This window comes from Herpailurus yagouaroundi, unplaced genomic scaffold (assembly GCF_014898765.1).
Source record: "Herpailurus yagouaroundi ecotype Mexico unplaced genomic scaffold, PumYag 139, whole genome shotgun sequence".
NCBI classification, from domain to species: Eukaryota; Metazoa; Chordata; class Mammalia; order Carnivora; family Felidae; genus Herpailurus; species Herpailurus yagouaroundi.
In genome coordinates, this window is record NW_024412394.1 from 76,479,179 (window position 1) to 76,491,766 (window position 12,588).

A 12,588-nucleotide genomic window follows, 5' to 3' on the forward strand; every position below is an offset into this window, starting at 1 on the left:
ACCTATTATACACACACGCACGTATGCACACACTTCTTTTTTTTTTTTTTTAATTTTCTTAACATTTATTTATTTTTAAGAGACACAGAGAGACAGAGCATGAGCAGGGGAGGGGCAGAGAGAGGGAGACACAGAATCTGAAGCAGGCTGTAGGCTCTGAGCAAGTGGTCAGCACAGAGCCTGATGCGAGGCTTGAACCCACAAATTGTGAGATCATGACCCAAGCTGAAGTCAGATGCTCAACCGACTGAGCCACCCAGGCACCCCTGCACACACTTCTTTACATGAAAGTCCATTCTTCTGTGCTAAGGTCTAACTTAAACACAGGTAGTATGGATGGGTGGTATGGATGTCTACCATGATGATTTCAGGATCCTGAAATTCCATAGTGATCCATACTTATGGATCTAAAAGACGCCTGACTTCTTGAATTTCTGCATTCTGTCATAAACATCATCTCAGGAAAACTGATACAATTTATTAATTCTACTTTAACAAATGAGAAAATCAAAGCTTGGAGAAAGAAGACATGTGATCATGTTATTTTTTAATAGAGTCATATTCAGTAAAATGCAGCATTTTAAACACATAGTTTGGTGCTCTTGGAGAAATATTTATATTTGTCATACTATTCTTAAATTAGTGGAAGCAGGACTTCTATTCCCGTTCTTTCTGATGCCATTTTCTTAAATGCAATCAGCAAAGTCATAGAAATTGGCACTGTCAGATATTAAAAAATTATGGCAAATCTGTAATTCATAATTCATTTATTTCCCAAAGTCCATTTGCAGAGTGCCAACTAGGTATAAAAAGGCACTATGCTGACAGCTCTTGGGGACTGAGATTAGGACAGGACATTCTATGGCTCTCCAAGGAGAGAGGGCACCAACCCCAAGGGCACAGGCATAGAAAACTAAAGATGGGAGAACCCAAGAGCGTGTAATCATTTTGTTCAAGGCATACAGAAGATCTCTTATAAAATCATATGCTTTAAGAGTTTAGCAAGCAGATTCACTGGCCTCTGCAATAAATGCAGTCATATTTAAAAAGGAAGTGACACAACACTACACTGTACTCACACACAGCTATTAGAAATGATATCCACCTTAAAATGGTTTATGTAACTTTTATTGTACTTCCAGGGGGTAGAATAGATTTACACTTAAGTTTTGGAAAACTGCTCACTGACAGAACCATTATAGTAATTGCACTGGGTCTGTTTATTAATTTGTCACAATTAAGTCAATAAGAGCTTTACTAATGTCCTATTACTTGATTAGTTTTGAAAGTGATTATCTTAAGAACTCAACTTAATTGGAAGCCTCTCAATTTACAAGGTACATTAAACCCTCAGTAGCATCTTAAGATTATTCAACATATGCAGGTCAATTACCAGTAATCACTGTTTTGTACAAATGTTCCATAAAAACTATAGCACGACATGACAAAGAGGGAAAGTGAGACCTAATTAATAATGCTAAACTCCAACTGACATTTCCAGGATAAAAGGGCAATATGAGCCTTCATATAAGGTCTTCCTAAAACTAGGTCTGTTACTAAAAATCAAATAAAGAAATGCTAGCAACTCTCTACCTTACAGATGAAGATAATTTGTCATGATTGCTAAATCACCAAATTGCATTGCTTGTACTCATGCCCAGCTGCACATTAATTTCCAGATTAGTAAATTACAATTAATTCTTATTATTGCTCCATCACTTTTCTTTTTCCAGTTAATAAAAGAGACAGCAATCAATTCCTGTTCATCCTACTTTTTAGAACAGATCAACTACAACCACTACTGCATGAGCAGAAAACATGGAGTGGTTAATATACCCACTGAGAGTGTAAGGCTTTTAAAAATTATTGGCTGTAGTATAAATATTTTATATTGACCTTCCAATTCCCAAAGATTCAATATAGTTAGTTGAATATTTACAATGATTAACAAAAATAAGGGCTGAGAAATTGCTTTGATACCTAGGCTGATTTCCAAACATCTAATCAAACAGTTTCATAAACTTTTAAATTAAACTTTATTAATTAGATATTTGAAAGGTTTGCCCCACACTAAAAACATGAGCCTGGTCTTGAGATTAATCACAGGAAAATTGATTGCTGCTTCATTAAAAATCTGGGATAGTAGGCTCCTTGAAAAGATTATTCCACTGCTGACCTGTAAAGGCACTGTATGAATTATGTGTTCTGACTTGTTCCTAATTTAAGTCCTGTACACAGAATACATTTCCAATTGCCAAGTCTGATTTGCCACCAATTGTGTGAATACAGTGAACAAAGCTGAATCCCTAAAATACTAGTTCTGAGCATTTGAAAAACTTGAGATGAAAGCCACTTTGAGTTTGTTGCATTCAAATAACTATAATTGTCCTTAAAATTGTCCTGGGGAGTTAACTGCTTCAACAGTGGGATGCTGTGGGGGAAAGTAGTGGTCATATTTAACAATCCAGTTCCATGCATTTTGTACCAAGGATCTATCTGCCAAGAACTGAATAGTGAGGAAGGCCTCTTACCAGCCTTCCCACATACCACAAGCCATTTTTAAGGGATTTAAGCAGCCCTCTTGGGGTAGATTGTCTCTCAATTGCCTACACATCACCTTTGATAAATTTTTGCACTTTAATTACTCATATGCTGTAATTTAGCTTTAAGTGTGGGCACTTCAGGAAATACAGAAAAAAAAAAAAAAACCACACATTTTTTCAGCATCTAATCCATGGTTGAATAAAACATCAGCCAGTTTACTCCATTCACATGTCAACTTTCTGCCACTGCCCCACCGAAGCGCAGCAGAAGTGGTCTGTGGCAGACGGGAATTCATGAAGCAAGAGGGTGGGGTGGTGTAGAGAAGTAATGAGGACTGTTAGAGGCTGTGAGCAAAGACAGATATGGTCTGCTCCTTCCTCCAGGGAATAAAAGACACTGAAAACCTCATTTACCTGGGTATTAACTTCAATTATGGCCAGAGGAGTGAGAAGAAATGGAACAGTTCAGACACCATTAGGTTCTTGAAATTCTTACTGCCTCACAACGCATGACTAAGGAATAGCAAAGCATCCTTTATTCAGAATTTCTTGTCCCTTACGTCCCAATAAAGGAGGATATACACAAAGTACCTTTAAATTAAGTGTTGCTATCCTTATTTTCCACTTGCAATAAATAAATGCCTTTAGTTTGGTCAAGCTATGGAGTGCTTGGCACAGATATAGTGATCTGACGCTTGGCAAGAGAATTAAATGATCCAGAAGAAGCCTGGGTTCCCTCCTCCTCTTCTGATGGGAGGATGATCATAGCTTCTTGGGCTCTGGAATGCCCTCAGGTATAGGACCAGGTCACCAGCTGCTTAAAATAAAGTTACTTTGCCTGAGCCATAGGAATGGCTTTTACACAAATGGCTCTCCTTTCTATGTTACCCCGAAGTCCTTCATTGAAAATGTTTTTTTGTTCCCCTCTATGCTAAAATGGACCAACATTTGCTTTCTAGTCTTACTGAATTAAAAAAAAAAATAGTGCAAGGGAAAAAACATGTAAACTTTTTTGGGGGGTAATTAATGTCTGGAATCAGTGCTTTCCAGAAGACGCAATAAACTGCTTAGAATTAATTGAAAGAGTTGGGTAATTATTAACAAAATAAACTAGTCATAGAAACAGAATCCTCCCTCCCCTCTCCTCCGCCACTCCTCACCCCTCAAGGATGTTTGGAGTTGGGGGCTTCACTGAGCAGCTCTGAGATTTAAGAAACTAACTAGCTCTTATGGCTCATTTCTTATATTACGATGGTTCTCAAAGTATGGTCCTTGAGCATCAGCAGCATTGGTAGCATCAGCCTCTGCGTCAGCTGGATCTGGGTAGAAATGCAAATTATTGAGACCTACCAAAAACCTGTCCAGTCAGAAACTCTTAGGGGGCAGCCAACAATATTTGTTTTTAACAAACTCTCCAGGCAATTCTTATACACTCTAAAATTTGAGAACTACTATTCTATTAAAGCTGGGTATTTTCATACCAATTTTCTAATATTTCTATATTTCAAAAGTTAAACTGACCATCAATTGGGCAGGGAAATGTTTTCAAAGGTAATTGAGAAGAGAAATGAAGCTATTCTCAGCATATAAACACTAGACTTAATGCAGTGATTTTCAACCCCAGGTGAACATTGGAATAGCTGAGGAGATTTGAAAAATGCCAAGACCATACTCCAAGCCAAATGAAACAGACCTGGGGACAGGGAGGCAGCAAAAATATGTATGTTTAAATGCCCTAGTTATTCTAAAGCACTGGAAAGGTTGAGAATCACTGACAGAAAGTAACCATAGCAGTCAGACCCTCAGTAGAAGTGAGACAGCCTAAGAACTAGGAAGGAGGGCTCTACAGATATTTACAGCAAGAGTGCACATACCTTCTTATGGACCAGGTTTATGCCATATTAATTAAACACTATCTAATATGTGGGACATGGAAAAAGACCATTGCCTTTTATTGCCTCACACACTTCTTAAATCTTATGGATGGAGCAGTTCTTATTTCTAGAGGAGACAATTCACCAATAAATATAATTTTAGAGAGGAAACTGAGATTGGAACCTATAGGCTGATTCCAAAGTATTCTAAAAAATAACAAATATTTGAGTATGGAACCAGCACAATCCTACATGTACTACATGGAGACATTGTCTCTATATTTCCAGCTGGTTCTACAAATACCATTTCTCTTCCTGACCTCAAAAATGAAACTTGAGAATGGGTTATAAGCACTGAGTAGTTTAAAAACTTAAAAACTGCTATAAAAGAAGTATCAAGACCAAATTAGTTTTAGTTATGTGCTATTTTCTATAATATAAAATACTATACACACCACATAATTTTATAATGAAAATTGAGAACAAAAATTAATAATAATTTCAATTTACATTTATTTCACACCACTTCAAAATGATATTTTATAATTAAACCATTAGATTTCCACAAAAAACTTTATGAGGTCATTAGGATAAGTAAAATTACTATTATTATTTTACTTTATGAGAAGGTAACTCAGTTTAGTGACTTATCCAAGGCCAAGAGCTATATTGACAATGTTCATAAACAGCAGCTTTAACTATGGTACTGATATTCTAATGTCTGACATTGATAACTTTGTGCATGTCAGTATGAAAACCTTAAAATATAGTTATTATTAAAACATTCAATCAGGAAAAATAAAAACAGAGTAGGTTAGCTTAAGATGCTTGGAAAAAGTAGAACTTCCTTCTTTTCTAGGGTTGCTTGAACTTTGAATTTTTAGCAGATCCACAAAATATATAAATAAAAGATAAAGATAAGACACAACACTGATTTTACACTCAGGTTGTATCATTGCTACAGAACCTTTTTCAGCATTTTGTATCAGAATATTAGAGAATCATTAAATAAGTCTGATCTGTTCATGTTCAAAAAATTTGTTTCTTGATTTTTAAAATATTATTCTTGTGACTTAAAGTCTAAGATTGTATTTGCTTCATCTTAAAATTTAATAAGTTTAATAATATGAACATTTATATTTCAACTCTCAAATAAAACACAGGGAGATATATGGAAAATATTTTTAAAAATATTTAGCTTAATTAGATGGTCTTTCATAGTTTGTGTCTACTGAAACCAGCTACAATAATACTTAAGCATTTACACCCCAAAGTAAAACCCAATAAGGGGGCTACTGCCTTTTGTTACTATAGTACATGCTTCACACAGGATAATCTTTCACTATTAGAAAACCTTAAGCTATGTAGCATTCTTAATTAAGGCCCCATTTCAGTTAAAGTAAAGCAATTTGCAATTTAATTATAATAATAATACAAATTGCAACGTAACTAATGATACAATATGCTGTTGTGTTGCATAATTAGAGCAGTCAGTAAATAAGGTTTTACAAAGCAGGAAATAAGAATAGGTGAAGGAGTTGTGCTCATTCATCACCTTGCTGACTAAGGAGAGCTGGAACGGAGATCAGTCACTTCCCAGCACATCCCTTGATGTGCGCCACAAAAGCACACGCTATAGACAGTTCCACTAACCTAATATAACCACCAGGCAAGTGTCAGTTTGGAAAAATCCACAAAGAGAAACAAGTGATAAAATAGTATATAGCTAAAACTAACTCATTTATCAAGAAAGACAGAATAATTATTAGGAATGCCCAGATTGTAGGCCCTGTGATAGAAATGAGTAATGGGAACATTAACTATATTATTTTAAATTAAGAACACACTGGAGAAAACTCCAAATCTAGTAAGTTTACTCTATCTAGGCTTGAATTACACCTAGAAATATGGAAATAGTGAAATGCTTGATTTTACAAACCACAGAGGTGATTTTTCTTCTGTGGGGTGGAGAAAAAGAATGCATAGGGCCTCCTGTTCACAGTAATAAGATCAGACATCAAATTTTGACATTTGCACATTAGAGAAATTGAGTTCTACCTGAAATCTAATCTACTAAAAAGGCCATGCTTTCCTTTTAGCAGAGGTGTTATATAATACACACATCTTCATTCTGCTATTGTATCGGTGAAGCTGGTATGTTAGCCGAATCAGGTCCTGTGTATGACACCCAGGTATCTGTTCAAATTACCGCTTGCTATTAAATCACAATTCCTATTAACTTACAAGATAATATAGCAGCTCTTGAATTAAGAATTATTACAGATGTAGCAAAAGAGATAATTATGTATCTATTTTTTCTCAACAGATTTTTGGGATGGAATTCCTAATGTGGAACATGAGTCAATTATTTAGATTCTCTGCTATTCTCAGTTTGCACAAATGCTGAAAACCAATTTGGCTTATTGGTGTTTTGGCTCCAAATGCATAAACCTCCTCAATTTAAACTACTGCTTGCTTTAAATTCAACTCGGTGAGTACTTATTATCTCTCCTTGGCACAGACCAGTTTACATTCATCAGTTACTTGAGTGAGTGTATAATACAGTAACATATAAAAAATATATTCTGCTTTACCAACCAGGCCGTGAATACCCTGAGGGAAAGATCATGTCGGTTGTCTTTTTAAATAAAGTGAAGAGAAACAGAAAATCTTCCCAGGACCCAGTACAGAAACTTTATCACAGCAGGGACTAAAATAAATGCTTATTTCTTACAACAGAAAGGTAAAGAAACCAATTATCTTCAGGCAATAATCTGAATACTAGAGGGATGTGAATAGATAACACCAATAAGTTCACATTTTTTGTTAGCATATAGGTGTTGGCAAAGAGCAGCATCCCTATTTTTAAAATTGAGAAGCAAGAGAACTATGATATTACAGACAGAATATTCTATACCTCTCCCATCGTAATTATTGCCAAAATTTTCAAAGCCAGTCAACAGTGAGTATGTAGCTACTGTATTCTAAAAAGCACCCTCAAGCACTTTTTTTCTTGTGGGAATCATTCCACAGACACTCCCTTATTCTGAGAAGATAATTAAGAAAATATGTTTTTGCCAGACATATTTTTCCCCTCTCCTTTGAAAATTTTACTGGTGACAGCCGTCAAAAAACTAGAAAAGAAGCTCCATGCCAGCTGTCCCTTATCCTCTGGCACATACTGTAAAAATACAGATACTCAGAGGAAACAGCACATATACACAGGTTGACATGAACAGCACATCCTGAAAGGCACTTATTACAGATAAATATGAAACTCTGGCTTCTTTTCCTAGAGGATATTCTTTAAGGTAATAAACAAGCCTCACAGCTGGACGGAGAATGAATTCTATGAGTATACTTGATTACGCAAAGGGATATGAGGAATTTCAGTGGATTGATATCACTATTAATTCTGCCATGGCTTATTTTGTGAATTGGGGCAAGTCAGTGCTATTTAGTAAATGGGATTGAGAATGGAAAAAATGTTTAATAAAAAATTTCATACAAATTGCCCAGGAAGAAATTAAAAGTGTTCCCATCAGCTCTTGAGTGGTCACCTAATTTCCTCTAGTTTTACGGGAAAACATTAGAGAATACAATAAAATGACACATTAGTTTTTAACATATATAATTTTCCTGTAATCTTTGAAATTAAAAAATTCTAATGTAAAATACTATACATTCAAAATAAGCTTTTATAAAAAACTCCATGCCCCAGTTGATGAATTTTCAAGAGGTATAGACAATAGAGGATAATAGAGGATTCCTCAGTATTTAAGTTTTTAGAAGTATTCCTTTGTGTACTGAAAACTACCTCCACTATACACGAAGGATAGTTTTAACTAAGGAAAAAGCCTCTTGGCTGTTGGAAGCAAACACTAAGTAAAATTAAATATGCTTGAAAAGAATCTAATTTCTTATGCTTATTTTGAGAGAGGCTAGAACTAACTGAATGATACGAGCACCTTACAATAATTGACTGAACTTCGGCAATGATGGAGGTGCACACCTCTCTCTGCTAGTTTCAGCAGGGCCTTATTTAATTACCTTCCAGGAAACAATGCAAATTAGTTCCGCAGAATCTTGGAGTAGAAGTTGGAGAGATCATTCACGTCAGTATTTTAAACTTAGGGTTCTTAGGTTCTAGGTGGGCTCCGATGGTGCTGTTAGCTTTTGGAAATTGTGTAAAAATATGTGTAGTCAGGAATGTGCATTTTATGAGGAGAGGGCCATGTTCCATCAGAATTTCCAAATGGCCTATAAACCTGAAAAGGTGCATGAAGCAACTACTGAAGTGGCCTAACTTCCAGTTTACAAATAATCCTGGGGAGCTGAAATGATTGCTGGAAAGACGCTCAGAGTGGCTGTAAAATACCTGGAACCAAGTCTCCTGATAACCACTTAACTCAGTGTATTATTATGCTTATATCATTTTTTTCTCAGAGGGTAAGTAGGAAAAAAAAAAGTGTTAAATGTGCAAAGTGTTTTCATAACCAGGTCTTATTTCAGGTGGCAGAGTCGTTTCTAGGTCAGAGTATTTTCTATAAATACAAAGTCCAAAGATATAGAAGCCTATTATAGGTGATCTACATGAGCCAAATAAAAAACTCACAGACCTCCAAACAAACACCATACTGCCTCCAGGCCAAGCACACACCCACTCTTGCTTTGAGTCCCTGCAGTGTATGCTATGACCTTCAAGGTGGCAGAGAGAGCTGTCGGACCTCTAAAGGGAAAAGCGGATCCTGAGATATCACATCATACAATAGAGAACTCAAGTTAACATGGCCTACTTTGGTGGACTCTCCCTCTCCCTGCCTTACTGACTTAACATTCCCGCCTCAAACACACACACACACACACACACACACACACACACACACACACACACACAATTATAAACAGGTACAGTGTGATGTCAGGTATCGATACATAACATACAAATGAAAACAAAGCGTCACATTTAACTGATTTATTAACCAGATAATTAATTTCACTGACTATTTAAGATTAATTTCAGGAAAGAAAGTCACTAAAATAAGTAATTTAGAATAAATGTGCATTAATTCTGCCAAATCACCCTGCACATCCTCTTGGCATTTCTAAAAACAAGAAAACTTTTTAATGTATTGATGTGTGTATAAATGTCTAAGTACATATTCTATCTCTACCATTTATATACAATATGATGTTAGGCAAATTACTTAATTTCTCTGCGGTGCAAGTCCCACTAGTAAAATGGAGATAACAATGGTATTGACCTTTTTGGGTCACTGTGGGATTGAATGTGGTGATACACGCAAAGACCCTAGAACAAAGCTTGACATTTTATGATAATAAAATAGCTATCATCATCATCACCACCACCACCACCACAAGGAGGTACGTATGTAACTAATTACCTATGGGGGAGAAGGGGTTAAGAAGGCAGCTTAAGATAAGACTGTTTATTGGCAAACTATTCAACTATCATAAAAATTCAAACTACTCCCTGGGAAAACACCAGAAAGTCTGTTTAGCCCAGGTTTTCTTGGAGCCAAATTCCCATGGACTTGGCATAACAAGATTCTTCACCCAAATGGGATGAGAAGGTTGGGCTGATCTGGGTCAGTGGAGCAGTTCCATTCCCTCCTTACAACTGTGGGCAGGCCAGCCCCAAGTGCTCCCCACCTGTCACACTAGTTCCTTACATGGGAGATCTGATTGGTCCAAGGTTCTGGCTCTGCAGTATCTCTGCCAGCAGCCTAATTGAAGTAAGTGCTCTTAGGACTTGGATTCTTTGGAAGTGAAATGTTTTGACAATGATTTTAAAGATAATGGGATGTTCTTGGTATCTACAGGGAGACAATATTCAACATCACCATGAATAGTGAAAACCTCAAATCACGTTTGGCTTGGATGATTCTGTTGGGGTCATACCATCCCATGATAGGGACCCATCTAAGGCCTGGAAAACTGCTAGCTTCCAACACTAGGACAGATGCCAAGACTCCCAGTGGTATCAGTCACTGACATCATACAAGAAATTATCCATCCAGTTAAACCACAATTGAATATTCCAACTTAAAATATGTTGTGAAAATGAAGAATTTTACCTTTTTATATTCAGCAATGCCCAAGGTATTCCAGAGGGAGTATGAAACGCAGGTAGCAATTTTACCCCAAGTTCCACTGCTTTCTTTCGAAATATCTGAAAAGTTAAACAGTTACGTAAGCTACTATTGTAAGCAAAACAAAAAAGTGTTATATTATCATCTCACATTTAGTACTTTCTACTTTAAAATTTTCTTTATATGAAAAAATAAGTTTCTCAAATTAATCGAATTACCTAGTAAAGCAAGAATGGTCCAGGGGCCACCGTGCTGTGGGGAATCTATTACTAATCTTGGTTGCACATTAGCATCATGTTGAGAGATCTGAATAATATGGACGTCTGGATCGCACTCTCAAGATTCTAAATTCTATGGTTTGAGGCTCCCGGAACACAATTTTTTTTAAGCACCACAGGTGACATCAGATGATTCCAACATGCAAACCAGAGGCAGAACCAGGGCTGCTGGAGGGTAAGTCCTGGACTGAAAATCGGGAGATCTGGTCCTGTCCCATCTTTACTGATTCAGTAGAGCACAGAGAAAGGAGAAGTTTTAAAAACATATTATTACAAGTAACCTATATGTCCTCTCAGTTCTTTGCAGTTTTAACTTCCTCTGATGTTAAGTGTAGGTGAAATGGAAGACACAAAGTTAAATTAGGTACAAGTTATGCCCAGAATTTATAAGGAAGATGATATATGCACATAAATATCTAGAACATAGATAGAACGACAACTGGAGATAAAATCATCTGGGAGTTCAGATGCACTCTGTAATGCTCTATGGTGAAGACAGCATTTAGATGAGGGCTGTACTCAGCATGTAATGGGACTAGGAATACTAGAAATTAAGGCAGGAAGTGGAAGCGGTATCCCTGGGGGCCGTCAGTGTAATAAACACAGACACAGGCAAGTGGGGACCTGTAGCAGAAATGGAATAGGTCAGCTTGCCTAACCAAAAAAGAGGGAATACTGGTAAACAAGGCCAGACGTATGCAACATGGGCCCAAACTGTGGAGTGTCATAAACGTAAGTCTAAGAATTCTATTCTGTTAAAATGGGAAAATATCAAAAGTTTTTAAGCAGCCAGTTCACTTGAGCACATTGTGCCTTAGGAAGGGTAATGAGATGACATCCATTCAGTCTCACTGAAGGAAGGCATGCTACAGCTTTCCCTGTGACAGTTGAAGCAGCAAGCAGGTGCCTCGCCCCTTCTCCTTCCTATACTGTATAGGACTGAACATGGTGGGATGGGAACTTAACTATTTCCCTTTGCCTCTTGCTCAAACAATGGCGATGTGAGAAAGGCTGGGGAAACCCTGAAAAGCATGGAAAAAATGGAAACAAAGTCCTCTCCCAGACAGTGGAAAAGCATTCTTTAAACCCCCTGTCAAAAAGGTCTTGTGTAGCATCTCCAGAGGGAACAGTTCCAGTCCATAATTCCTGCTGTAAGTCCTGAGCCCCCCCACAGAGAAATCCTGGCATACACTTGGGCTCCCAGAATGAATATACTCCAGTAATACCAATGTTGATGTTATTTTGAAAACCCTACTCTTTTGCAGACTCTCATTTAGTAATGAAAATTAAGGAAGTAATGAGTTTTACTATAAAGTTTTGGTTGACAATCAGTTTAGATAAACTAACATTCCTGGTATAGAAATGAGGACACAGACATTTGTAATACATAGAAAGCACTAGAAAACAGAGGGTTTTTCCCCCCACAAATTACTATAACTCTCTTTAAAGTGGACAATTTCCCATTTCAATCACTAACAGTATATCGAAGGAGAGGAGGAAAAAAAAAAACAAAACAAAAACAACAGACCCAAAGATATATTCTTCTCTTTCTCTGCCTTACTCTATAGAATTCTACATTCTTTTCTGCTGAAAGGGATTATCCAATCACCGCCCAGCCATCTGTTGACTTCCTAGTTTCACTTTTTAAACTGTTAGTTAATTAACTCCTTTTTCAAGAAACTTACATAAGATGGAAGTCAAACGATGCAATTAAAATACCGTTGTGGATATTATAACCATATGGCGTGGGAGGTTAAGGATGCAGGCTTTGAAAACACAA

The 12,588-nt window shown here is 36.8% G+C and overlaps 1 protein-coding gene across 1 annotated transcript in view; it reads right to left on the reverse strand.

Annotated features, from left to right (window-relative positions):
- Window positions 1-12,588, reverse strand: part of MAN1A1 (mannosidase alpha class 1A member 1) — a 173,508-nt gene that overhangs the window by 61,687 nt on the left and 99,233 nt on the right. The window contains exon 5 of the mRNA XM_040474511.1: window positions 10,516-10,610. Coding sequence (XP_040330445.1) covers window positions 10,516-10,610 — 95 coding nt within the window. The remainder of the gene's footprint in view (window positions 1-10,515; window positions 10,611-12,588) is intronic.